The following is a 24,150-nucleotide window of genomic DNA, read 5'->3' as shown; positions in this document are numbered from 1 at the left end:
CAGTAAAGCCTTTAACACTGTTTCTCTCAGGATTCTGATGGAGAAACTGGCTACCACTGGCCTAGACAGGACGACCGTCTACTGGGTTAAGAACTGGCTGGATGGCCAGGCCCAAAGGGTGGTGGTAAATGGAGAAAAATCCAGCTGGAGGCCAGTCATGATTGGCATCCCGAGGGCTCAGTCCTGGGTCCGGTCTTGTTCAACATCTTTATCAATGACTTTGATGCAGGGATTGAATGTTCCCTCAGTAAGTTTCCAGATGACACTATGCTGGGAGCAAGTGTTGATCTGCTTGTTGGTCGGGAGGTTCTTTAGAGGGATCCAAACAGACTGGACCGATGGATGAGACCAATGGGATGAAGTTTAACAAGGCCAAGTGTGGAGTGGTGCACATGGGACATAACAACCCCATGCAGCACTACAGGCTGGGGGAGACTGGCTGGAGAGCTGTCATGCAGAGAATGATCTTGGGGGTGTTGGCTGACTGCAAACAGAAGATGAGTCAGCAGTGTGCTCGTGTGGGCAGGAAAGCCAATGGCATCCTGGCTTGTATCAAAACAGTGTGGCCAGTAGGTCTGGGGAGGAGATTGTACCCCTGTACTCAGCACTGGTGAGGCCGAACCTCGAGTACTGTGTCCGGTCCTCGGCCCCTCACAAGAAGAAGGGTTCTGCGGTCCTTGAATAAGTCCAGGAAAGGGCAACCAGGTTGGGGAAGGGGCTGGAGTGCAAATCATGCGAGGAATGGCTGAGGGAGCTGGGAGTGTTCAGGCTGGAGAAGAGGTGGCTGAGGGGAGACCTTATCACCGCCTACACTGACCTGACAAGAAGTTGTAGAGAGATGCACAATGGTCTCTTCAGCCAGGTGTCAGGTGATAGGACAAGGGGAAATGGCATAAAGCTGTGCCAGGGTAGGGTCAGATCATAGAATGTGTTAGGTTGGAAGGGACCTTTAAAGGTCATCTAGTCCAACCACCCTGGCTGTAAGCAGGGACATCTTCAATAGATCAGGTCTCTCAGAGACCCATCAAGCCTAACCTTGAATATCTCCAGGGATGGGGCCTCCACTACTTCTCTGGGCAACCTGTACCAGTGACCCTCATATTGAAGATTTTTTCCCTAATATCCACCCTAAATCTCCCCTTTTCAAGTTTAAAACCATTACCCCTCATCCTACTGCTACATGCCCTCCTGAACAGTTCTTGCCCTGCTTCCTTATAGGCACCTTTCAGGTACTGGAAGGCCGCTATAAGGTCCCCCCCAGAGCCTTGTCTTCTCCAAGCTGAACAAGCACAACCCTCTCAGCCTGTCTTCATAGGAGAGGTGCTCCAGCACTTTGATCGTTTTTGTGGCCCTCTTCTGGACATGGTCCAACAGGTCCATGTCCTTCTTGTGTTGAGGTCTCCAAAGCTGGACACAGAGATTCCCTTTTAGTCTTCTTTTCTCAAGGCTGAACAGACCCAGTTCTTTCAGCTTTTCCTCATAGGGGAGATGCTCCAGGCCCTGGCCTCCAGGTTTCTCCCACTCTGTTAGCAATCCTACAGGTACAACTCAAGACATGCTCTCTCTCCTGAAAAAGGGAATGAAAACGGGCAATCCAGATATTTCCAAACCAATCGCTTTCCTCTTATAACTGATGTAGGAATGAAAAGGTGTTGAAAATATATGTAATTTTCAATTTTTTTGTCTTTTAAAACTGAAAGCAGATGTGTGGAAGTGACATGACTGATAGGGTCTGAGTTGGTTGCAGCAACCATAAATTCAGGTGTCTGGAAATTAAATACAGAGTGACATTTCTCAAATGCAGTGGTTTGTCTTTATGCAGCACAGTTCACCCCAAGTTTCCCATGTTCATTTTATCAAGAATCATGGTGTTTTGTTCCTGCTGGGGAAGGAGTCTATGACCAAATTTAATGTTTACTTTCTAAATTTTAAATTCAGCCAGTTAAATCCAATATCTAAGAGTCATTCGGACACATAAAGCTACATGCTTTGAGAAAATTAGAGAAAAATAGTAGAAATATCAAGTTTATTACAACTAATGCACCCTGGCATGACTGTACATCCTCAAATTTGAACATATGTACAGAAAAATTCCACTTAACACTACATTTAGGAACTGTCCCTGTCCAATACTTAATGCTCTGCATTAAAACCACCACTTGAAGTATTTCTTCATGATAAAATGCTTTTGAAAGGATTAAATTGCAGCAGAAAACCCTTTACAATACATTTGAACATGCTCTGATGGCTCATTGTGGAAGAAGAGGATTCAGAGAAGCTTTTATCAGTTTAAGAACTTCTCCTGAAATCTATAGGTCCCATGTCTTGGCTGGAAGAGCTCTAGCACTTGGTAGGGATATAGTCCACCACGCTGGTAAAAAGTGTCCAAAGTGCCAGACAGGATGACTATGAATGGGCTCTGGCCAAAGACAGCTGAGAAGAAAATGGTCCGAGTCCTCAGCCACAATCTCACGGCCCTGCTATATTTCAGAGCCAAGCCTCAACATTATGTTTTGCTCCAAGAGGTAACTTGGGTTTGCCTGAGGAATGGCAGGTCCATGAGAACACCCAGCACTTGCTCATATCCAAAGACTCAGAAACAGTCTGGACATTTCAGCGTGTCTCCTCACAATCAGCTTCTGGTGGTCCTTCAATCAGTACTTATTTCTCCCATTACAAAATGCACTATCTAGAGGCAAATATATCACAAATGAATCCCACAGAGATAGAGAGAGACTACACAGTGGACAATAACATAAAAAAGACTTATCACAGCTTCTCTTCAATCTCAAAAAGGCCCCAAAACAGAGACAATCCCTTCCCATCACTGCCAAAATATCAAACCATTTACCATTTAGGCATGGAAATAATTATCCTCCACACTGCTCTCTTCAGGGTACTCCTCACCTCTTGGTTCCTCAGGGTGTAGATGAAGGGGTTCAGCAGGGGAGACACCACTGCATAAAAGACAGAAACTATTTTGTCTCTGCTTGGGAAGTAGCTGGATATAGGCCGCAGGTACATGAAGAGAAGGGTCCCATAGAAGATGGTGACAACCATCAGGTGGGATGCGCAGGTACCAAAAGCTTTACGTTTGCCCAGCGCAGAGCCCATCTTGAGGATGGTGAATAGGATGCAGCCGTAGGAGATGAGGATGACTGATGTGGTGGCAACCCCGTTGAAGCCCCCAAGAGCAAGTACCAGCACCTCGTTCAGGTGAGTGTCAGAGCAGGCCAGTTTTGACAGGGGTGGCCCATCACAGAAGAAGTGGTCAATGATGTTGGGGCCACACAAGGACACTCTCAGGGCAAAGCCCATGAGCACCAGTGAATCAAAAAACCCAATCATGTAGCATCCAGCCAAGAGGGAAACACAGACCTTCTGGGACATGACAACAGGGTAGTGCAGTGGGTTGCAGATGGCAACGTAGCGATCGTATGCCATCACGGCCAGGAGGTAACACTCCACAGTTACAAAAGCAGCGTAGAAATACAGCTGTGTGAAGCAGCCAGCAAAAGAAATGGTCTTCTTTCCAGAAGAGAGGGTCAGTAGCATTTTGGGTGTCACAACTGAGGAGTAACACAGATCCAAGAAGGACAAGTTGCTGAGGAAGAAGTACATGGCAGTTTGAAGTTGGGAGTCAAGCCAGACTACAGAGATGATGCCAAGGTTTCCCAGCACAGTGAGGACATAGATGAGCAGGAAAACTACAAAGAGCATAACTTGGAGGTCGTGGCGATCTGTGAAACCCTTGAATACAAACTCTGTCACCGTGGTCCAGTTTTCCCAAGCCATCATTGAGCAAGAGTCTCACAGGTCTCAGGCAGGGAGGGAATTAAGATGAGACTTGATAGCGCATGTGCTCATCACCAACACAACAATGTAATTAACATGTCCCAAAAAAGGTTTGTACTTCGGAAGAGGGTAAACACATCAGACACAGGAAAGATTTCCAACCGAGTGATTCCATGATACGAGTCCCAGTGTAACTCTTACCAGGAGTCAAGGATATGTTGTCAAGGAGAAAAGGCAATTGTTGCTCCTGAGACAATGACCATCACATTTCTTTGGCATGGCCTCTAATCAGATCTCTCTTACCTGCCTGCGTGACTGCATTGCCCAGAATCAGCACTGACTTAAGGAAAATAACTTGCTCTACCTCCCAGCTCACGTTAGCCATCAGAGCTTCTGGGAAGCACATTTATTCCCAGTCTCCTTTTCTTCTACCTGTTTCTTTAATTCTACATGATGTCGGATGCTTATGTACAGCCACATCTCCAAGAGGCTCTCGTCTTCACTATTTATGGCTTTCCAACTTAGGTGGTTGGGATAAACTGCCAACAGCCTCATTGGCACATCACCCTATGCCAGTCATCTCTGGGTTTCCCTCCTCCCTCTCTTTTTTCTTTCTTATATAATTGAAAACTTCTCTTAATGATTTCAAGAGTTAGAGGTCTGGAGCTATTACTGCCTTATCCCTTGAGATAGGTTGTCTTCTGGGAGACAGAATAGGCCAAGATCAGAAACTGCTGTGAGATTATTGAGAAACAGCATCTCCTAGAGACAACATCTCAGCGTCTTGCAACTATAGAAACACTCAAGGCAGAAAGATTGCCCTGTCTTTCCTCAACCTTGAAAGTCATAAAGAAAAGTCGACCCATTTCCAAAACAAAATGTTACCAACCTACTGAAGGCCATAACGCTAATACCAAATGAGGAAATGGAGGAGGTACTGAGGACCAGAGAACAAGAACAAGAGATGAAGACAAGGGTGACATTTTTAATTCCTTCTTTACCTCACTTTTAATAGCAAAGTTGGAAATTCCCTGAGTACTCATCCTCAGGAACTGGCTGACAGAGAGGGGAAGAATAACAAAGTTGCCATGGTTCAGGAGGAAACGCTTAGCCACCTACTTGGCCAGTTAGATACTCACAAGTCAATGAGGCCAGATGGGATCCACTGGAGGGTAGTGAGAGAGCTGGCAGATGTGCTTGCCAAACCCCTTTCCATGATCTATCAGCAATCCTGGCAGACTGGGGAAGTTCCACTTGACTGCAGGCTGGCAGATGTTACACCCATACATAAGAATGATTGGAAGGAGGATCCGGGGAACTACAGGCCTGTCAATCTGAGTTCAGTCCCGGGGAAGATCATGGATCATGATCTTGGGAGCTATCATGCAGCACATGCATCGTGGCCAGGGGATCAGGCCTAGTCAACATGGGTTTACAAAAGGTAGATCCTGTCAAACTAACCTGATGGCCTTCTATGACAAAGTGACCCACTTAATGGACGAGGGAAAGGCCGTGGATGTGGTCTACGTTGACACTGTTTCTCACAGCACTCTGATGGAGAAACTGGCTGCCACTGGCCTGGACAAGAGGACCCTCTACTGGGTTAAAAACTGGCTGGATGGCCAGGCCCAAAGGATGGTGGTAAATGGAGCAAAATCCAGCTGGAGGCTGATCATGAGTGGCATCTCCCAGGGCTCAGTCCTGTGTTCAGTCTTTTTCTACATCTTTATCAATGACCTCGATGCAGGGATTGAATGTTCCCTCAGTAGGTTTCCAGATGACACTAAGCTGGGAGGAAGTGTTGATCTGCTTGAGGGTTGGGAGGCTCTTTAGAGGGATCTGAACAGACTGGACCGATGGGCTGAAACCAGTGGGATAAAGTTTAACAAGGCCAAGTGTAGAGTGCTGCACATGGGACATAACAACCCTATGCAGCACTACAGGCCTGGGGGAGACTGGCTGGAGAGCTGTCAGTTGGAGAATGACCTTGGTTGTGTTGATTGACCTAAAACTGAAGAAGATCCAGCAGTGTGCTCATGTGACCAAGATAGCCAATGGCATCCTGGCTTGTATCAAAAATAGTGTGGCCAGTAGGTCTGGGGAGGAGATTGTGCCCCTGTACTCAGCACTGGTGAGGCTGAACCTCAAGTACTGTGTCCAGTTCTGGGCCCATCACTGTAAGAAAGATACTGAGGTCGTTGAACAAGTCCAAAGAAGGGCAACCAGGCTGGTGAAGGGGCTGGAGGGCAAATCATATGAGGAACAGCTGAGGGAGCTGGGGATGTTTAGTCTGCAGAAGATGTGGCTGAGGGGAGACCTTATCACCACCTACAACTACCTGAAGGGTGGTTGTAGAGAGGTGGGCAATGGTCTCTTTAGCCAGGTGTCAGGTGATAGGACAAGGGGAAATGGCATAAAGCTGTGCTAGGGTAGGGTCAGATTAGGTGTTAGGAAAAACATTTTCCCTGAAAGAGCTCTCAGGGCCTGGAACAGGCTGCCAAGGGAGGGGGTTCAGACACCATAGAATCGTAGAATCATAGAATGGTCTGGGTTGGAAGGGACCCCAAGGATCATAGAGCTCCAACCCCCCTGCCACAGGCAGGGACACCAACCTCAGGCCTGGAGCTACACAAGGCTGCCCAGGTCCCCATCCAACCTGGCCTTGAACACCTCCAGGGACGGGGAATCTACTACTTCTCTGGGCAGCCTGTTCTAGCACCTCACCACTCTTTCTGTAAAAAACTTCCCACTAATATCTAATCTAAACCTTCCCTCCTTTAGCTTTAGTCCATTCCCCCTTGTCCTGCCATTATCTGCTCTTTTAAAAAGTTGAATCCCCTCCTGCTTATAAGCTCCCTTCAGGTACTGGAAGGCTGCAATGAGGTCCCCCCGCAGCCTTCTCTTCTCCAGGCTGAACAAGCCCAGTTCCCTCAGCCTCTCTTTGTAGGGCAGGTGCTCCAGCCCTCTAATCATCCTTGTGGCCCTCCTCTGAACCCTCTCCAACAGTTCCACATCCTTCTTGTATTGGGGGCCCCAGATCTGGACACAGTACTCCAGATGGGGCCTCACGAGGGCAGAGTAGAGAGGGACAATCACCTCCCTGTCCCTGCTGGCCACTCCTCTCCTGATGGAGCCCAGGATACCATTGGCCCTACGAGCTGCAAGAGCACACTGCTGGCTCATGTCAAGCTTCTCATCCACCACAATCCCCAAGTCCTTCTCAGCAGGGCTACTCTCAAGAAGCTCTTCTCCCAGTCTGTATCTGTGTCTGGGATTCTTCCGGCCCAAGTGCAACACCTTACACTTGGCAGTGTTGAACCTCATTAGGTTCCCCCGGGTCCATCTTTCCAGCCTGTCAAGATCCCTCTGGATGGCTTCCTTTCCTTCTAGGGTGTCGACCACAACACTCAGCTTGGTGTCATCCACAAACTTGCTGAGGGTGCACTCAATTCCATCATCCATGTCATTGATAAAGATGTTAAAGAGCACCGGTCCCAAGACAGACCCCTGGGGGACACCGCTTGTCACCGGCCTCCTTCTGGACATAGACCCGTTGACCACCACTCTTTGGCTATGGTCTGTTAACCAGTTTCTTATCCACTGGATGGTCCACCCATCAAATCCACTTCTCTCCAATTTAGAGATAAGGATGTGGTGGGGGACTGTGTCAAAGGCCTTGCACAAGTCCAAGTAGATGACATCGGTCGCCTTCCCTTTATCTACCGATGCTGTCACTCCATCATAGAAGGTCACCAGATTGGTAAGGCACGACCTTCCCTTGGTGAAGCCGTCCTGGCTGTCCCGGATCACATGCTTTTCCCTCATGTGCTCCAACATGTCGTCCAGGAGGATCTGTTCCATGATCTTCCCAGGCACAGAGGTGAGGCTCACCGGCCTGTAATTCCCTGGGTCTTCCTTGTTCCCTTTTATATAAATGGGAGTGACATGACCTTTTTTCCAGTCCCCAGGGACCTCTCCTGACAGCCACGACTTTTCAAATATGATGGAGAGCGGCTCGGCAACCACATCAGCAGCTCCTTCAGGACCCTGGGATGCATGTCATCTGGCCCCATAGACTTGTAGACATTCAGTCTCATGAGGCGGTCTCGGACTTGCTCTGCTCTTACAGTGGGGGGGGATTTACTCCCCCATTTCCCACCTTGAGTTCTAGGGATGCAAGGTTCTGGGATTTGAGAATTATGAGAATCCTGTCTGCCAGAGAAGACCGAGGCAAAGAACTCATTCAGTACTTCAGCCTTCTCCTCATCAGTTGCAGCCAATTCTCCTTTCTCATTTACCAAGGGGCCTACGTTCTCTTTGGCCTGTCTCTTCTGGCCAATGTACCTGTAAAATCCCTTCTTGTTGTTTTTAACATCCCTTGCCAAGTTCAGTTCCATCGGCGCCTTGGCTTTCCTGATCCCATCTCTGCAAGTCCGAACAGCATCCCTGAATTCTTTCCAGGCTACACACCCTTGCTTCCAGAGCTTGTATTTGCCTTTCTTTTCCCTCAGTTTGACCAGTTGGTCCTTGCTTAGCCATGCTGGCCTCCTGCCCCTCTTGCCTGCTTTCTTATTCAGGGGGATAGAGAGTCTTTGAGCTCTCAGAAAGGCATCCTTAAAGAGTAGCCAGCTGTCCTCAACATTTCTGTCTCTAAGGACCACCTCCCAGGAGATCTTGGCCAACAAGTCCTTAAACAGCCTAAAGTTTGCTCTCTTAAAGTTCAGTGTCCTGGTCCCACTTTTCGCCAGGCCCACATTCCTTGAGATTACAAACTCAACCATCCCAGGATGTGTTTAATAATAGGGTAGACGAGGTACTTAGGGTTATGGTTTAGCACAGGACGGGAATGGTTGGACTTGATGAGCTTAAAGATCTTTTCCAACCTTGTAATTCTGTGAATCTGTGTGAAATATAGCCCAGGAGAACACCAAGGTGTGCAATGGACCATCCGATAGTACCTGAGGAGGGTGAGTAGGATAGACCCTGAGACCTGGACCGAATGCAGCCAACACTCCAGACCATCAGGCCAGATGGTGATGATGAGTCAGGCCTGAGGTTAAGCAGAGTCAATTCCCTACCCAGTGTTAGGTCCAGCAGCTGCCGCCCAGCAGAAATATATCTTTATGCAGCATAGCTCACCTCAAGTTTCCTGTGTTTACTTTAAGAAGGATCATTGTTTCCTGTTCCTGGGAAGGGAGACTGTGATCAGATTTAATGTTCACCTAACAAACCAGAAATTTGGCCAGTTAAATCCCGCAGCAAGTGGTCATTTGGATACAAATAGCTACATAGTTTGAAAAAATTAGAGAGAAAAATTAGAAATATCAAGTTTATTGCAACTAATTAACAGTGACTTCTCTGTAGAACCTCAAGTTTGATCATATGTACTGAAAAATTCCTCTTAACACTAAATGAAGGAACTGTCCCTGTCCAATACTTAATGCGCTGCATTAAAACCACAATTTGTATTTATTCATGATAAAATGCTTCTTAAAAGATTCAAGTGCAGCAGAAAAATCTTTACAATACCTTTGAACATGCTTTGATGGGTCATTGTGGAAGAAGAGGATTCAGAGCTTTTATCAGTCCCCCCCCCACCCCACCGTTTCCTGCTGCTTTAAGGAAACATTTCTTCCCCTACCACCCAAGCGTCCTTGATTTGCTCCTTGTTTTCTCCTGCAGGCTCCCATCTGTCATGGGGATTACCTGGAACCACTGAAGTTTTCCTTAAACCTATAGGTCCCATGTCATGGCTGGAAGAGCTCTAGCACTTGATAGGAATACAGTCCACTAAGCTGATAAATAGTGTCCAAACTGCAGGAGAGGATGACTCTGAATAGGCTCAAGAAAATGATTCGAGACCTCAGCCAAAATCTCACAACCATGTTATATTTCAGAGCCAAGCCTCAACATTCTATTTTGCTCCAAGAGGAGACCTGGGGTTGCCTGAGGAATGGCAGGTCCATGAGAGCATCCAGCACATGCTCATCTCCAAACACTCAGGAACAGTCTGGACATTTCAGCATGTTTTCTCACAATCAGCTGCCAGCGGTCCTTCAATGAGTACTTGTTCCTCCCATTATGAGAACCATGGACTAGAGGCAAACTTCCACCAAATTAATCCCACATAGATAGAGACAGACTACACAGTGGACAATAACATACAGAAGAATTATCACAGCTTCTCTTCAATCTCAAAAAGGCCCCAAAACAGAGACACCCCCTTCCCATCACTGACGAAATGTCAAACCATTTACCACTTAGGCATGGAAATAATTATCCTCCGCACTGCTCTCTTCAGGGTACTCTTCACCTCTTGGTTCCTCAGGGTGTAGATGAAGGGGTTCAGCAGGGGAGACACCACAGCATAAAAGACAGAAACTACTTTGTCTCTGCTTGGGAAGTAGCTGGAGACAGGCCGCAGGTACATGAAGAGAAGGGTCCCATAGAAGATGGTGACAACCATCAGGTGGGATGTACAGGTACCAAAAGCTTTATGCTTGCCCAGTGCAGAACCCATCTTGAGGATGGTGAATAGGATGCAGCTGTAGGAGATGAGGATGACTGATGTGGTGGCTATCACGTTGAAGCCCCCAAGAGCGAGTAACAGCGCTTCATTCAGGTGAGTATCAGAGCAGGCCAGTTTTGACAGAGGTGGCCCATCACAGAAGAAGTGGTCAATGATGTTGGGGCCACAGAAGGACACTCTCAGCACAAACCCCGTGAGCACCAGTGAATCAAAAAACCCAATTACGTAGGACCCAGCCAAGAGGGAAACACAGACCTTCTGGGACATGACAACAGGGTAGTGCAGTGGGTTGCAGATGGCAACGTAGCGATCGTATGCCATCACGGCCAGGAGGTAACACTCCACAGTTACAAAAGCAGTGTAGAAATACAGCTGTGTAAGACAGCCAGCAAAAGAAATGGTCTTCTTCTCTGAAGAGAGTGTCAGTAGCATTTTGGGTGTCACGACTGAGGAGTAGCACAGATCCAAGAAGGACAAGTTGCTGAGGAAGAAGTACATGGCGGTTTGAAGTTGGGAATCAAACCAGACTACAGAGATGATGCCAAGGTTTCCCACCACGGTGAGGACATAGATGAGCAGAAAAACCACAAAGAGCTTAACTTGGAGGTCTAGGTGATCTGTGAACCCCTTGAATACAAACTCTGTCACTGTGGTCCAGTTTTCCCAAGCCATCAGCGTGCAAGAGACTCACAGGTCTCAGGCAGGGGGACAATTAAGATGAGACAGTTTTGACAACTTAATTAACATGTTTTATTCCTGTGCTCTGTAGAGCAAGAAGTAACTTCCCCAGTATTTTCAAGCAGCTCATTAACATACCAAATTCCAGTTAGAAAGTCAAGCTTCATGCTAGACAAAGGTTGTACCATAACTATGTGTCTCAAAGGCAAGGATTTGAGAGCAGTTTAAATGTATTACAATTTTCTCTGTGAGAAAGCCTCCGTCTGCCCTCACACCGGGCTGGAGTGTTCTTCAATTTTTTTTTATTCCCAGTCCAGTCCACTGGACAGCATTCAGAAGATATAAAGACAGGTTCTGCACCTTTTTATTTCTGAGGAAAACTAGAAAAATAACATCACACAAAGTTAGACAGTATCCTATTACATTCACTTGAAAGCATGTGTGATCATCTCAAACACTGCAAAGCAATTAACATGTCCTCCAGAAAGGTTTGTGCCTGGGAAGGTTGTAAACACACAAGACATACTAAAGATTTCCAACCTAGAGATTCTGTGACACGTGTACCAGTATAACTCTTACCAGGAGTCAAGGAGAGATGCCAGTCTCTGCTCTTGAGACAATGACCAGCACATTGCTTTGGCGTGGCCTCTAAGCAGGTATTTCCTACCTGCTGGCGTGACTGCATTGCCCCGACTCATCGCTGACATAAGAAAAACCAAATTGCTCTGCCTCCTCCTCACAGTACAAGTCAGACCTTCAGGGAAGCATGTTTATTCCCAGTGTCCTGTGCTCCTCCTGTTTTATAACTCCACATGGTGTCGGATGCTCATGTATTGCTGCATCTCCAAGAGGCTTTCATCTTCACTATTTATTGCATTCCAGCTTAGGAGGTTGGGATACACTGCCAACAGCCTCATTAGCACATCACCCCATGCCAATCATTTTATGCGTTTTTTTTCTCTCCCTTCAGATATAATTGGAGAAGTCCCTTAGTGAATTCAAGAGTTAGAGGTCTGGAGCTATTACTGCCTTATCCCTTGAGATAAGTTGTCTTCTGGGAGACAGAATAGGCCAAGATCAGAAACTGCTGTGAGATTATTGAGAAACAGCATCTCCTAGAGACAACATCTCAGTGTCTTGCAGCTACGGACACACTCAAGCCAGAAAGATTGCCCTGTCTTTCCTCAACCTTGGAAGTCATAAAGAAAAGTCTACCCATTTCCAAAACAAAATGTTGTCAATCTGCTGAAGGCCATAACTCTAATACCAAATGAGGAAATGGAGGAGGTACTGATGACCAGAGAACAAGACTTGTAGAGAGCATTACACTAGCAACTCTGTGTCCCCCACTGAGGATACCATCTCCCATAATACCCGTGGAGGGACACAATCCGGATGGGGAGAGACCACTAAAGGAGCAAGGACTGGCTGGGTTGTGTGCAGAAGGTGTTTGCTTCTATTCTGCCTGGGGCCCAGGGAGTTCCACAGGGCTTTGTCGTCTTTAATCTCTTTAAATACAGACACCATGGTGTGCAGGATACCATCCCAGAGTACCTGAGCAAGGTGAGTAGTGTAGAGCCAGAGACCTGGGCCAAATTCAGCCCAGGGTCACCAGCTCAGGTGTGGATATCCGGGCCATTGCTGTCTAGATGAGGATAATACCACCCTCACTGGAAAACTGGACTGTCTGGTGTCCATGGAGGACATCAGCAGCTGCAGAGATGGAGCCAGTTTTGCTTTATGGGCGTTGTGTGGAATCTCTGAATGTTCTGAAATTACTCTAAACCTATTTTGTCATTTTGTCAGTAAGGTCAGACCGAAACCTTTTCATGGGCACAGGTCTCTGAGGAAGCATCATATGAGCTGGTTGTTACTGCCACTGTATCTGTGCTCAGTGACCACTCATCCACATAATGTTTTTCAGATACCTGAAGCGACACGATGGTTTTCAGAACTGTGTTTCTTCCTCTTTTCTCCTCTTCTCTTCTCTTCTCTTCTCTTCTCTTCTCTTCTCTTCTCTTCTCTTCTCTTCTCTTCTCTTCTCTTCTCTTCTCTTCTCTTCTCTTCTCTTCTCTTCTCTTCTCTTCTCTTCTCTTCCCCCTTTTTTTTCTCCTGTCTCTACTTTCTCTTCCTCTTCTTCTTCTTTTCCTCTTCACTTCTCTCTTCTCTTTTCCTCTGGTGAACCTTGCCGAAGAGCCCCAGGGGCTTTCTACAAGGAGAACACAGAGACCGTGTTTACAGCATCTTCACCCACCTGTTCAGCTACTGAAGTCTGGGAAGGAGGACATCTCCAGGCCTCTCCTTATAATTAAGGGAGCTAAATTATAAATAAATCACTTCAGTACACCTTTGTACAGACTTCAGTTCAGTTTGGAGTCACACTCAGTAACAGCAATATGGAAACATTCTCCTGGTCACCAGTTTCCTCCATTCACTGCCTTCTCCCAACCACTCTTCTTAGGGCAGCCTTCACCTCTCTGTTCCTCAGGCTGTACACCAAGGGGTTCAATGTGGGGGTCATGATGGTGTAAAAGAGTGTGGCTATTTTGTTCTCATCCAACGCAAAGGCGGAGCTGGGGCGCAGGTACATGAATAAGATTGCTCCAAAAAACATGGTGACAACTGTCAGGTGGGAAATGCAGGTGGAGAAGGCTTTTCTCTTGCCTTCTGGAGAGTGGATCCTTAGGACAGTGGGGAGGATGTAAGTGTAGGAGATGAAGATGATGGTCATGGTGCTGAGACAGTTTATACTCACAAGGGCAAGGATGATCACCTCATAGGTGTGGGTTTCAGAGCAGGATAGAGCCAAGAGCGGGGCAATGTCACAGAAGTAGTGGTTGATAACATTGGAGTGGCAGAAGGAGAAAGTAAAGATGAAGGTGGTGTGTGTCACTGCATGCAAGACACCAATGGTGTAGGAACCAGTGACGAGCCACCAGCACATCCATCGGCACATGATGGTGTGGTACAGGAGGGGCTTGCAGATGGCCACGTACCTGTCATAGGCCATCACAGCCAGCAAGAGGCACTCGGTGACCCCAAAAATGACAAAGCAGCAGAGCTGGACTGCGCACCCCAAGAAGGCAATGGTTTTCTCCTCTGTCAAGATCTGCACCAGCATTTTGGGGAGGATGATGGAGGAATAGCAGATGTCAACAAAAGCCAAGTGGCTGAGAAAATAGTACATGGGGGTGTGAAGGTGAAAATCGGTCCTGATTAATGCAATTATCCCAAAGTTCCCCAGGAGTGTCACCATATATATGGCCAGGAAAGCCAAGAAAACAGGGACCTGGAGATCTGGACGGATGGTCAGCCCCAAGAGAACAAACTCATGCACATCAGTATGATTGGCAGGTGTCATTCTCTGTAACACATTCAACCTGTGGGAGATAGGTAAAGTGGCAGACAATTATTTGGGCAGCTCAGCAGGACCCTCAGCTTCCTCTGTGTCACGGAAGGGAGGCAGAGCCCTTCCTACTGCAGGGTCATAAAATGTCATCGGGATGCTGAACAGCTCTTGGAAGAGCCAAGCCGACATCCAGCAGCTTCAAAAGGATCCTAAAACCAAAACCTACGTGCCAAGCCGAACAGTGAGAATGCCCAATTGGCCTTAGCCCAGCATTTCATCTCCTACAGAACTTCCTAGGTGTGCCTTCCAGTGGACATTTAATGCGGGAGGAAGGTAAATACTTTCTAAGTAATAACCTTTTTTTAAAAAAAAAAAATATATATATATTATGCATTTTGTGTTTTCCTTGGTAAATTGCAGGTACATTTTGTAAAGAATCGTGGGGTGTTTTTAAATAAACTATCCTGGAGCAATTCAGCTTGCAGAAACACTTTTCCTGTTGATTTTCGTTTCCCCCTGGAAAACAAAGAAGAGCTTTTGCTCTGTGTGCTTTTTGCTGGCATTTCTCTTCTGAAGTGGATAAAGTTTTTGGTATAGACAGCCCCACAGGAAAGGAAACTCACTGTGGCACAGTGGTGATGGGGGGACTAACTTGGATGTAGCGCCAAGGTCATACATGCAAACACAGGACGAGCTGAGCGGGGCAGGGAGAGGAGGTACAGCCTGTTCTCTATGTTCTGAGCACCCTCTTGCCTTGGCCATCAGGGCCATCCCTTGCCATTACAGTGGCACCTATGGAAAAATCAAGCATCTACATGTCTCCTGATTTTATGTCACCTAAACTTTAAAGCAGAATAATCCTCCTCCTATGCAGGATTCCTTCTGCTGTTCTCAGTCTCGTTGCTAGAAACGAGGTACCTTACACCTCTGGTCTTGTCTTTCCTTTATCTTACCACCTTGAAAGTCCACTGGACAAAAAGAGAGGGGTGCTTACTCTAGACCCATGATGTCCCTTCATGGCCCACCACCAGAACAGAAGATGCCCTCACCTTGGACATGACTTCTCCAACGAAACTCAGACCTTCAGTGCAGGTCCATGAAGCTCCTTCAGTAACTGGGATGAGTTTGGCTGCTCCTCCAGACAAGGACTAAGGTCACAGTTCACCTTCAAACAAATGTTGAGAGTGCTTTTCAGCACTCTTTTCCTAAAAGCTGCACTGAGGGTGATTTTTGCTGTACTTTCCAGAGGGCAGACAAGCCTCTTCTATAGTTTTTAGTATTGACATGGTATTTATACTCATTTCTGCGGCCTTGGAGGCATTCCAGTCCATGGAGAATAGATGCTTGACAACAAGCAAAATCCATTCGGAATACAAATTTCTTCATCTCCAGGCTCACTAATGAAGCACAGAAAGAATGAGCTTTGAGTGTCTGGATTTAGGAAGATGTCTTCCCCCCTTTCCTGTGCTGAGGAAAAATGTGAATGAAAAGTGAACGTCTACATGATTCACCAAAAGCAAATTCCAACTTCTTTCCCACAGTCACTGCTGGTTATTGTCTAACCTAGTTATATCTAACCTTCCCAAGAGTCTTTCCTAGTGGTCTTGATGTATGGGTTCACAAAGCACTAGTAGGCCCTCTATTAACTTTCACGATGCACTAATTTCTTCAATATAACTTTTGGGAGCCAAAACCCTAAGCAGGCTGTGTACAGCCACACCACCCATTGCATCCCTTTGGGATACAGGCTGGACTTAGGACTGGTTGGACACGACCAACTCATCATTTCCGCACTGTAGTCACTCTGTATCATCAGCTTGAAATATCATGGAAGTCCACCAGATTACATCTGTACCACTGGTTTTGGATAGGATATTGGATATTGGTTGGGACAGACCTTTCACATTTGGGAAGAAGTTGGTCCACATGGGTTAACGCCTCTCCTTCCAAATATGCTCACAAGTTGTCCTTGAAGTTTAATTTCATTCCACCAATGTCTATACAAATCCAATGCTGACTTGACGGGCACTGAATAGCTCAAAAGGGAAAAAATAAAAACTATAAAGCATGAAATTAATTGTCCGTTGGCACGAACGGTGCCAGGCCCTGGGTTGGTGTGGGGTTTCTCGCTCTGCATCCCAGGCCTGCAGAAGTCCAGAAAGAAATATCAAAACTGGAAATGAGAAATGGAAAGTTGATTATGGGTTTGTAGTGGGGTTGGGAGTTTGGAATATTTCTTTTCCAAATTATTTTTGGCTACCTCAGAGCTGCTAATTTTCATACTGGCTGTTGAGTCTGAGCATAGTTTAGCTGAATACTGTCATCTACAGGTGTAGACTTCTTCATCTAACCTTTCTCCACCCTGTTGCTAAGTTCTCCAGGAAGCAATTCATCTTGCTCCAAAATAAACATACTAAATAGCTTAACTGAATATTGCCTAAAACCTCCCACTTTTCCCCACTGACTGCAGAGTTCTTGCTACTCCCTGGACCAGGAAAAATGGGTGTCTATTGTCTACACCGTGGTGATCCCCACTCTGAGCCCTCTGATCCACAGCCTGAGGAACATGGAGATGAAGGATGATCTAGGGAGGCTCCTAGAAGACCTGGTTTCCTCCTGGATTCAGACTAGTAAAAAGATATAATCAACTAAATGCAAATAACTTGGATGTTCTTGGGATTGTACCTTGGGATAATGTATCTGCAGCCATGTTATGAAAACAATGAGCACAGGGACTTAAAAGTTCATGTGACATGGAAAACTATGAAAACTCTGAAAAGTCTTTCTGGGGTGCAGGGAGAAATTCTGGGGATCTCGGGGCATCTTTCTTTATTACCTCATCTCTCTGCCCATCCTGTGCGTTACCTGATGAGAAACATTATAATCAACCTATGAGGCCAGATGAGAAAACCATCAAGCTGACAGCAGCTCCTCTGAGCAGCACCATCTACCTGATGGACAGATATCACTGTGAGGACAGGTCTCCTCTCCTCCCCACCTCCCCTCCTACATGATTTATATCTGTATTATAAAATGGGATCTTAGCAGTGGCTAGCCTGTAGATTAGTACTACAATGTCATCTTCTTCACCCTGTGCTTTATCTGGATTAATTAATCCTTCCTTAAAACAAACCAGTAGCTCAGGCGGAGCTACACGTGTCATGAATACAACGTGTTGTGCCTCTGCTCCTGAGCTGTCCCATTATTTCCTCACAATACTGTGCACCACTGAAACATACTTTTCATGGTCCTATTTTCCCATTGGAAGAACCAGTGTTAAGAAATGAAGAAGCATCTGGGATTGAATTCAGTTGCCTGAACATGAACTTTAACACCGTGGACATGTCCACAGGTCTCCCTCTAAGCTTTCGGGTGTTCCTCCAGAGTAGCCCAACTCTTCTGAAGGTTGCATGGGATACACACCAAGCACATGCCAATGTGGACAGAACCAATGAAGACAGAGGAAATGGCACCAGATTTCTACATAGAGGGCAACTGAACTCAGACTAGGCCTGCAGAATTTCACTGCAACTTGCTCCTGTCCTGAAACTGGGGCAGAATGTTTCCAGCACCACTTGTAGGAAAACGTGCAAAAAAGGTGAAGCAGTTTCTTAGTTATCAAAGTACCATTTTTTTCCTTTATAAAATTTTAATCCAATTAAAAGGAAAATAAAAGCTCTTTTTATCATTAGTAACACTGCTGGGAAGAGGCATTATATGGTCTGAAGTAATTTCCTTGAAATTTAGATAAAGTTGGAGTGATTAAGTCTCCATTTCTCATCAATAATGTGTTTGGGTTTTTTCTAGTTTTTCTTCCAAGAGTGTGGTTTAAAGAGTTTGAAGATCAGATTAATGATTTTCAAAAACCCCACAAGCACACCTATCCCAAGGCAATTAATGACAAGAAAGTCAATGCACTGAGGTGTCCTTGAAGAGGTCCCAAGGTGAAGAGAAATGCAACAAGCTTCTCTGCTAGGGGATCAAAAGTAGATGGGAACAAATCACCCCATGAGCAAGAATGAAGAGAAACCACATTGTTTGCACACATCATGAAGACAACGATGTCTCTTTCTTTAATGAAAGGGTCAACACAGAGAGCCCTCCGTCATGCCTGGGCTCCAAACTTTCTCCATACAGGTGGTTACAGCTATTTCCATCACACCTAATGCTGCTCCCCTTCCCAGAGCAAGAAGTGCTCCTTGGGGACCAACTGCTCTTCCAGGAGTTATCAGCTTAACAAGACCTTCTGAGGTTTATCAGAAAAGTTTTCTAATCACTGTGAAGGCTTCTCAGAGGGCTTGTTGTCAATTTACCTCATTCTTCTTAACAAGCCATGGGAGACTAATTCATGGGGGCTAACAAGAAAGAAACTTTCTTCCTTGTTAATGACAAAGTGTGCTTCTACAGCTTCCTTGCTTGCCAGAGCTAGTTTAGACCCAAAAGCCGATGAGTTAGAGGGTCAGTGTGTTGACATGTGACTGCATTAAGGACAGTTGTCTGTGCCCAGATGGATGGGTGGAGAGCAATGCTTCTCCAGGTTTGTCTGATTAAAGTACCTGTCCCTCAGGTTAAATTTCCTCCTGCAAAGCAAGGTCCTTTTTCCTTTCTGCAATGATGCAGAGACCTAGCAGCACTTCGAGCTCCTTGCTGAGGAGGTATGATGGTATGCTTGGTGAGAACACTGTTTGTGGTAGGACCTTCTTCCATGCTAGCCTCAGAGCTGCTTGGGATAATTTTTGAGTGGCTTTACCCCTTATTTACCCCTTTTCAGCACTCTTTTCCCTCTTACTAGTGTATGGGGTTAGCTATGCTATAATTAATGAAAGTTGTTAGATGTTCCCTGTATCTTATGATTTATTTTAGAAGGGGAAAACTATCACAAAATTGCTTGAAGCTAAGCAAAAGCAGCTTATAATGATACAACCAAAATAAGCTTGAAGTGCCAGGTTGGGCAGGAGGGACCTGACTAGTGGGTCATAGGAGGTGCCAGATGATAACTTTCTGGTCCTTGAGCAAGTTGCAGACACTGTGGAAGTTTCTCAAGGAGCTTTGAAAATACAGATAAGGTTAAGATCAGTTGCAGAAAAGGCCTGGTGAGCCTTGTTCTGTTGAATTATTGTCATGAAGCCCAGTGCCTGTTGCTAGTACTGGGAGCCCTAAATTACACGAGTATTGTGTTCACCAGAAATGTTATTTGATATGAAGAGAGCTTTGGTCATCGTTATCATGCCAAAAGCAATAGGTGTTGTCGTCACTCAAGGGAACAATGTTAATGCACTCTCACAATACAAAAGGTCATATGGGCTTAAATGCTTGAAATGAAAATAATACCAGGCTGTAAACACAAATAAAAGTAGCTAATGCGTCCCTGAGCCTGGTCAGCCTCATCCAAGAGGAGTTAATGACCTGGTGTTTAGGAACAGGGCAGAGGTTTCCCAATGCATTTGTCCCCAGGAGCTCACAGGAGAGCACTACTTCTTTTATACCCTAGCAGCACAGGAATAGAAAGCGTAAGTATTTCTGAGAACACCTCTCAGTCCCTCTGATGCACAAGGGAAAGCTGTTTTTCCGATGAACATTTCCTCTTCATCATTCTCCCCAGTGCATCCTTCACCTCCTTGTTCCTCAGGCTGTAGATGAGGGGGTTCAGCATGGGGGTCACCACAGTGTAAAACACAGAGGCCACTTTGTCAAGCTCCTGATGGTGCCTGGAGCTGGGCCTTGAGTACATGGATGCAGCAGATCCGTAGAAGAGTGTCACAGCGGCCAGGTGGGAGGCACAGGTGGAGAAGGCTTTCTGTTTGCTTGCAGCTGAATGCATCCTCAGGATGGTGGTCAGGATGTAGGTGTAGGAGATAAGGATGGTCAGGTTGGTGACAAACAGGTTGAAGCCAACCACGACAAACATCATAATCTCATTGATGGTGGGGTCTGTGCAAGAGATGGCATAGAGTGGGGGCCCCTCACAGTAAAAGTGGTTGATGACGTTGGGACCACAGAAGGTCAGCCGCAGTGCAAACCCTGTGTGGATAGTGGCGTTCATGATCCCAGCAAGGTAGGAGCCTGCTACCAGCAGCACACAGACTCTGCTGGACATTGAGATGGCATAGAGCAGTGGGCTGCAGATGGCAATGTAGCGGTCGTACGCCATCACAGCCAAGAGGTAGCACTCGGTGGTGGCGAAGACGGCATAGAAATAAAACTGTGCAAGGCACGCAGAGTAAGAAATGGCTTTCCTTCCTGCTTGGAGATCCGAGAGGAGTCTGGGGGTGATTGAAGAGGAATAGCAGATGTCTAAGAAGGACAGGCTGCTCAGGAAGAAGTACATTGGGGTGTGAAGCTGGGCATCCAGTTTGATTAGCATGAGCATCCCCAGGTTCCCTAGTAGAGTGATCATGTAGATCACCAAGAAGACTACAAAGAGGACAGCCTGGACCTCCCTCTGCTCGGAGAATCCCGAGAGGACAAATTCAGCACTGGGGGTATGATTTCCTTCAGCCATTGTCATACCACAGCCACTGTAGGAAAGCAGAGATGAGGAGAAACATGGTGTCAGCATGTTCCCAATCCCCCCCCCCAGACAAACGTTAAGGGTGTATTTATCAGGAAATACAAATCTCAGGGCCAAGAAATGTGGTAAAACACACTAAATGTTTGTTTCACAACACATTCTAAAGTGTGTGAAGTGCATGATGGAATTTATTCCTGTGGTTTTATCGGTTTGATAAAGTCACTTTGCAAATAGAAAGGCTTATTCTACCTCCTGGAGAAGATATGTTTGTTACTCATCAGATCCAGATGGTTAACCTCAGCAAGTTATTCAAACATTAGAAATCAATATCTGCATTTAAACAATTTTAAAAAAAAAAGTGTCTCAGAAAACAGAAAGAAAAAAGGAGAGATAGAGGCTATTTTTAGAGGATTTCTTTTTGGAGTTCCAGAACAAGTTAAACTCCAATTTCCTCCCTTCCTTCCTATGAAATGCTGAAATTAAGTTTGAAAAGGACTTAGAGCAATTATTAAAACACACACACACACACACCCCAAATATTCTCCAGGTCTGTCTTGTCTTTCTCCACTTCGCGGCATCACAACAGAAAGAATTTGTAAGGGTCAGTACTGGTGGAAAGCCCAGCAGTGCTGCAGTGCTGGTATGAACCGGGGGGAGTAAGATGCTGATAATGCAGGGTGGGTTTGTTTGTTAGGGGTATTTTCTAAATAAAAGATCAAATTAAGCTCAGGGCATCTTAAAACAGAACTTCAGAGTAGTCACAGAAGTTTCTCACTGGCCAGGGGGGGAGGGTTGAATGGTTGAACAAGATAGGAGATGACATTGTTGGGAAGGACCCTTCTGCATGAGGGAAGTTTGACACATGTGGTGTGTATGTGAGCCTCCCTTAAATCTGGATTTAGTGAAGCTGGTTTTCACTCCAGCACTAAGTTGGTTGCAGAGACTTTCCCACCCATCTCAACTGGTTTGCAGTTTGCCAGATAGCCCAGGTAGTGCTTCTATGCCATGATCTTTGCAGCACAGCAAACCAGAGGGCATCTGGTGTGCAGTCTCCTACCTCCTTCAAGTAAAAGGCCTGAGACAAACCAGAACTCAAGGACAATAAGAGGGTTGGGTTTGGGTTCTTTTTTGACACAGTGATAACCTACCTCAAGCCACCGGTACTTTATAGATCAACTTCATCAGCTTGTCCAAGCTGTCACCTTCTCCAGCTGATGGACAGCATTGAAGTTAACTAAAACAATCAGCTGAGATTGAGGGGCTTCTGACCTCTGGCAGGGGCTATGCATCCCCGTTGGCTTTGCTCATAGCCTCAGCCAGTGGCTGCTTTAAATTGGGAAGAGCAGCTAATAAATGCCTAGGTTTTGTATGAGGTGTCCTGACCTTGGATGACTATTTTGTGTGAAAACAGCCTCCTGCCCAAAGCCCTCTCCTTGCAGCAGGTTGACTCCTCATAGCATTATTTAGCCTAAAACTCACCTGCTTGCTCATACATCTCAGGGCCCTTCTTGGTGTATCAGAGATGGCTATATCCCAGACCAAAATTTCACCTGACAAATAAGCCCCAGCTTCTCCCAGTACTAGTATTAAAAACAAGAACCATTTGCTAGTCGGGTGTCGATACCTGGCCAAGAAACACTCCTGTTTATAGAATTCTTTCATCAAAAGACCGACAGTTTTGCTGCCGCCCTCCCAGGTGGGTCATGCAGGAAATTTGTCTGGGGAATTGGTGACATTGGAAAGATCCCCTTAAGGAGGAGACCTGCACTGGTAAACACACATAATGAGTTTCAGCAACTTGGATGTAAGCTTGAGTATTTTTTTCACTACTTTTTTAAATATATATAAAAGAATAACCCAGGTAGTTCCTGGGTTATTTGTTGTGTGTGTATATATAGATAAAAGAAATGGTAAAAAATATATACACACAACAAAGTTTATATATAAAGACATATATAAATTTATCTCTTGGAATTACAGAGAATTAAAAAGAACTGGAGTAAGAAATAGAAATTCAATGATCAGAAGAGAGCTTGGGATTTTGGAGAAGTGTTGCAAATGCTATTGGGGAGAGAGGGAGGGAAAACTATTTGGGAGCTCTTCTGCTGCCATTTGTTTTGACATTAACTGGAATACCCTGCTGTTTTAAAAACCCGTAATTGCATACAGGTATCTGAGAGCAACAGCCAGGTTTATGGCGAAAACTTTCTCTTTTATTGCTCCTGAAAGAATTAAAAGATGCTAATTCTGCAGCCAGACCTGGGGAATTATTTCCTATCCATCCATGGAAAATGTAAACCTTTCCTCAGGAAGTTAATGTCTGGTGTCAGGGATCCTTATGTCAAAGCAACAGCACAGTTCTGACATGATCTTCATACATTTACTTTCCTACTCTTTCCCAAAAGATGCTGCACTCAGATGAATTAAACATTTATAATTAGAACCTGGTCTTACCTTCCCCCTTTTAAGTGGGCTGTTTGAAGGATTCCAAAACATCAGCATAGTGAGCTGAAGCTTTCCCCTTATAGAGCAGAATATGCTCAATTTAATTAATCTATGAATTAGTTAATATATGTTTAAAACAACCCTTCAGAACATGTTGAGCATGACTGCTCTAAGCAAAATCTGCGTTTGCCATGTAGCCTTGTCAGCCCTTCACTGCCAAGCAGAAAGTAGAGAAAACCAGGCATTTTTTCCATAAAAATTTGTCTCACCCTGATGTGGGTGTTGAAAATAGATCAGATGAATCAAAGCCCTCAAATGTGTGGTTGTCTCTGTAAGGGGAACTGGTGCTGACTAATTCAGACATGGAAGCCTATAATTAGGTAGGATGACTCCTGGACTGAGATGACTCAACCCCTGGAACCTGGAAGCAGAAATTATTAATAAGAAATTAATATTTCCTGGGGTGGAAAATAAACTTTGCCTGGATGGAGACACACAAGTAGGAGAGTCTTGGAGCCATCAAGTAAGTTGGGCATGTCTGATTACAACATATGGCCAGAAGCATGGAGGCTTTCTGTGTTGCCAGCACCAGATGACACCCTGGGAAAATCCAGGACTGCTCAGACAATGTCTTGAAAGACTGTTTCTGTCCTTGTTGAGTGACCGTTGTCAAAATCTGCACCCTGTTCCTAGGCAAAGGAACATGTCATTTTGGTGGCTCTAGGTTGGCAGATGTGCATGGGGGAGACCGATCCAGGAAAGCAAGATGCCCAGTACAGGTGGTCTGTGTGAAATGAGTTTATGAGGTGTTGGTGTGTGCTACTCCCTTTGGAGACAAACCAG

At 45.8% G+C, this 24,150-nt stretch overlaps 2 protein-coding genes across 2 annotated transcripts; both read right to left on the bottom strand.

Moving 5' to 3' along the window:
- Positions 1-177: 177 nt before the first annotated feature.
- On the bottom strand, positions 178-3,795 carry LOC311191064 (olfactory receptor 5AP2-like; the record flags this gene model as incomplete). Its single annotated transcript, XM_084263160.1, has 2 exons — positions 178-309; positions 2,908-3,795. The coding sequence occupies 2 exons, from the start codon at positions 3,793-3,795 to the stop codon at positions 178-180; spliced, it is 1,020 nt and encodes a 339-aa protein (XP_084119286.1).
- A 6,253-nt stretch (positions 3,796-10,048) lies between these two features.
- LOC311191063 (uncharacterized protein) lies at positions 10,049-20,910 on the bottom strand (the record flags this gene model as incomplete). Its single annotated transcript, XM_084263159.1, has 4 exons — positions 10,049-11,010; positions 13,159-13,211; positions 13,498-14,366; positions 19,903-20,910. 4 exons carry the CDS (start codon positions 20,908-20,910, stop codon positions 10,049-10,051), a joined length of 2,892 nt encoding a protein of 963 aa, XP_084119285.1.
- Positions 20,911-24,150: the final 3,240 nt, after the last annotated feature.

Source organism: Gallinula chloropus (genome assembly GCF_964237585.1).
Source record: "Gallinula chloropus genome assembly, chromosome: 4".
Taxonomy (NCBI): Eukaryota; Metazoa; Chordata; class Aves; order Gruiformes; family Rallidae; genus Gallinula; species Gallinula chloropus.
Note: the sequence above shows the minus strand (reverse complement) of the source record. Positions and strands in the feature narration are given on the sequence as shown.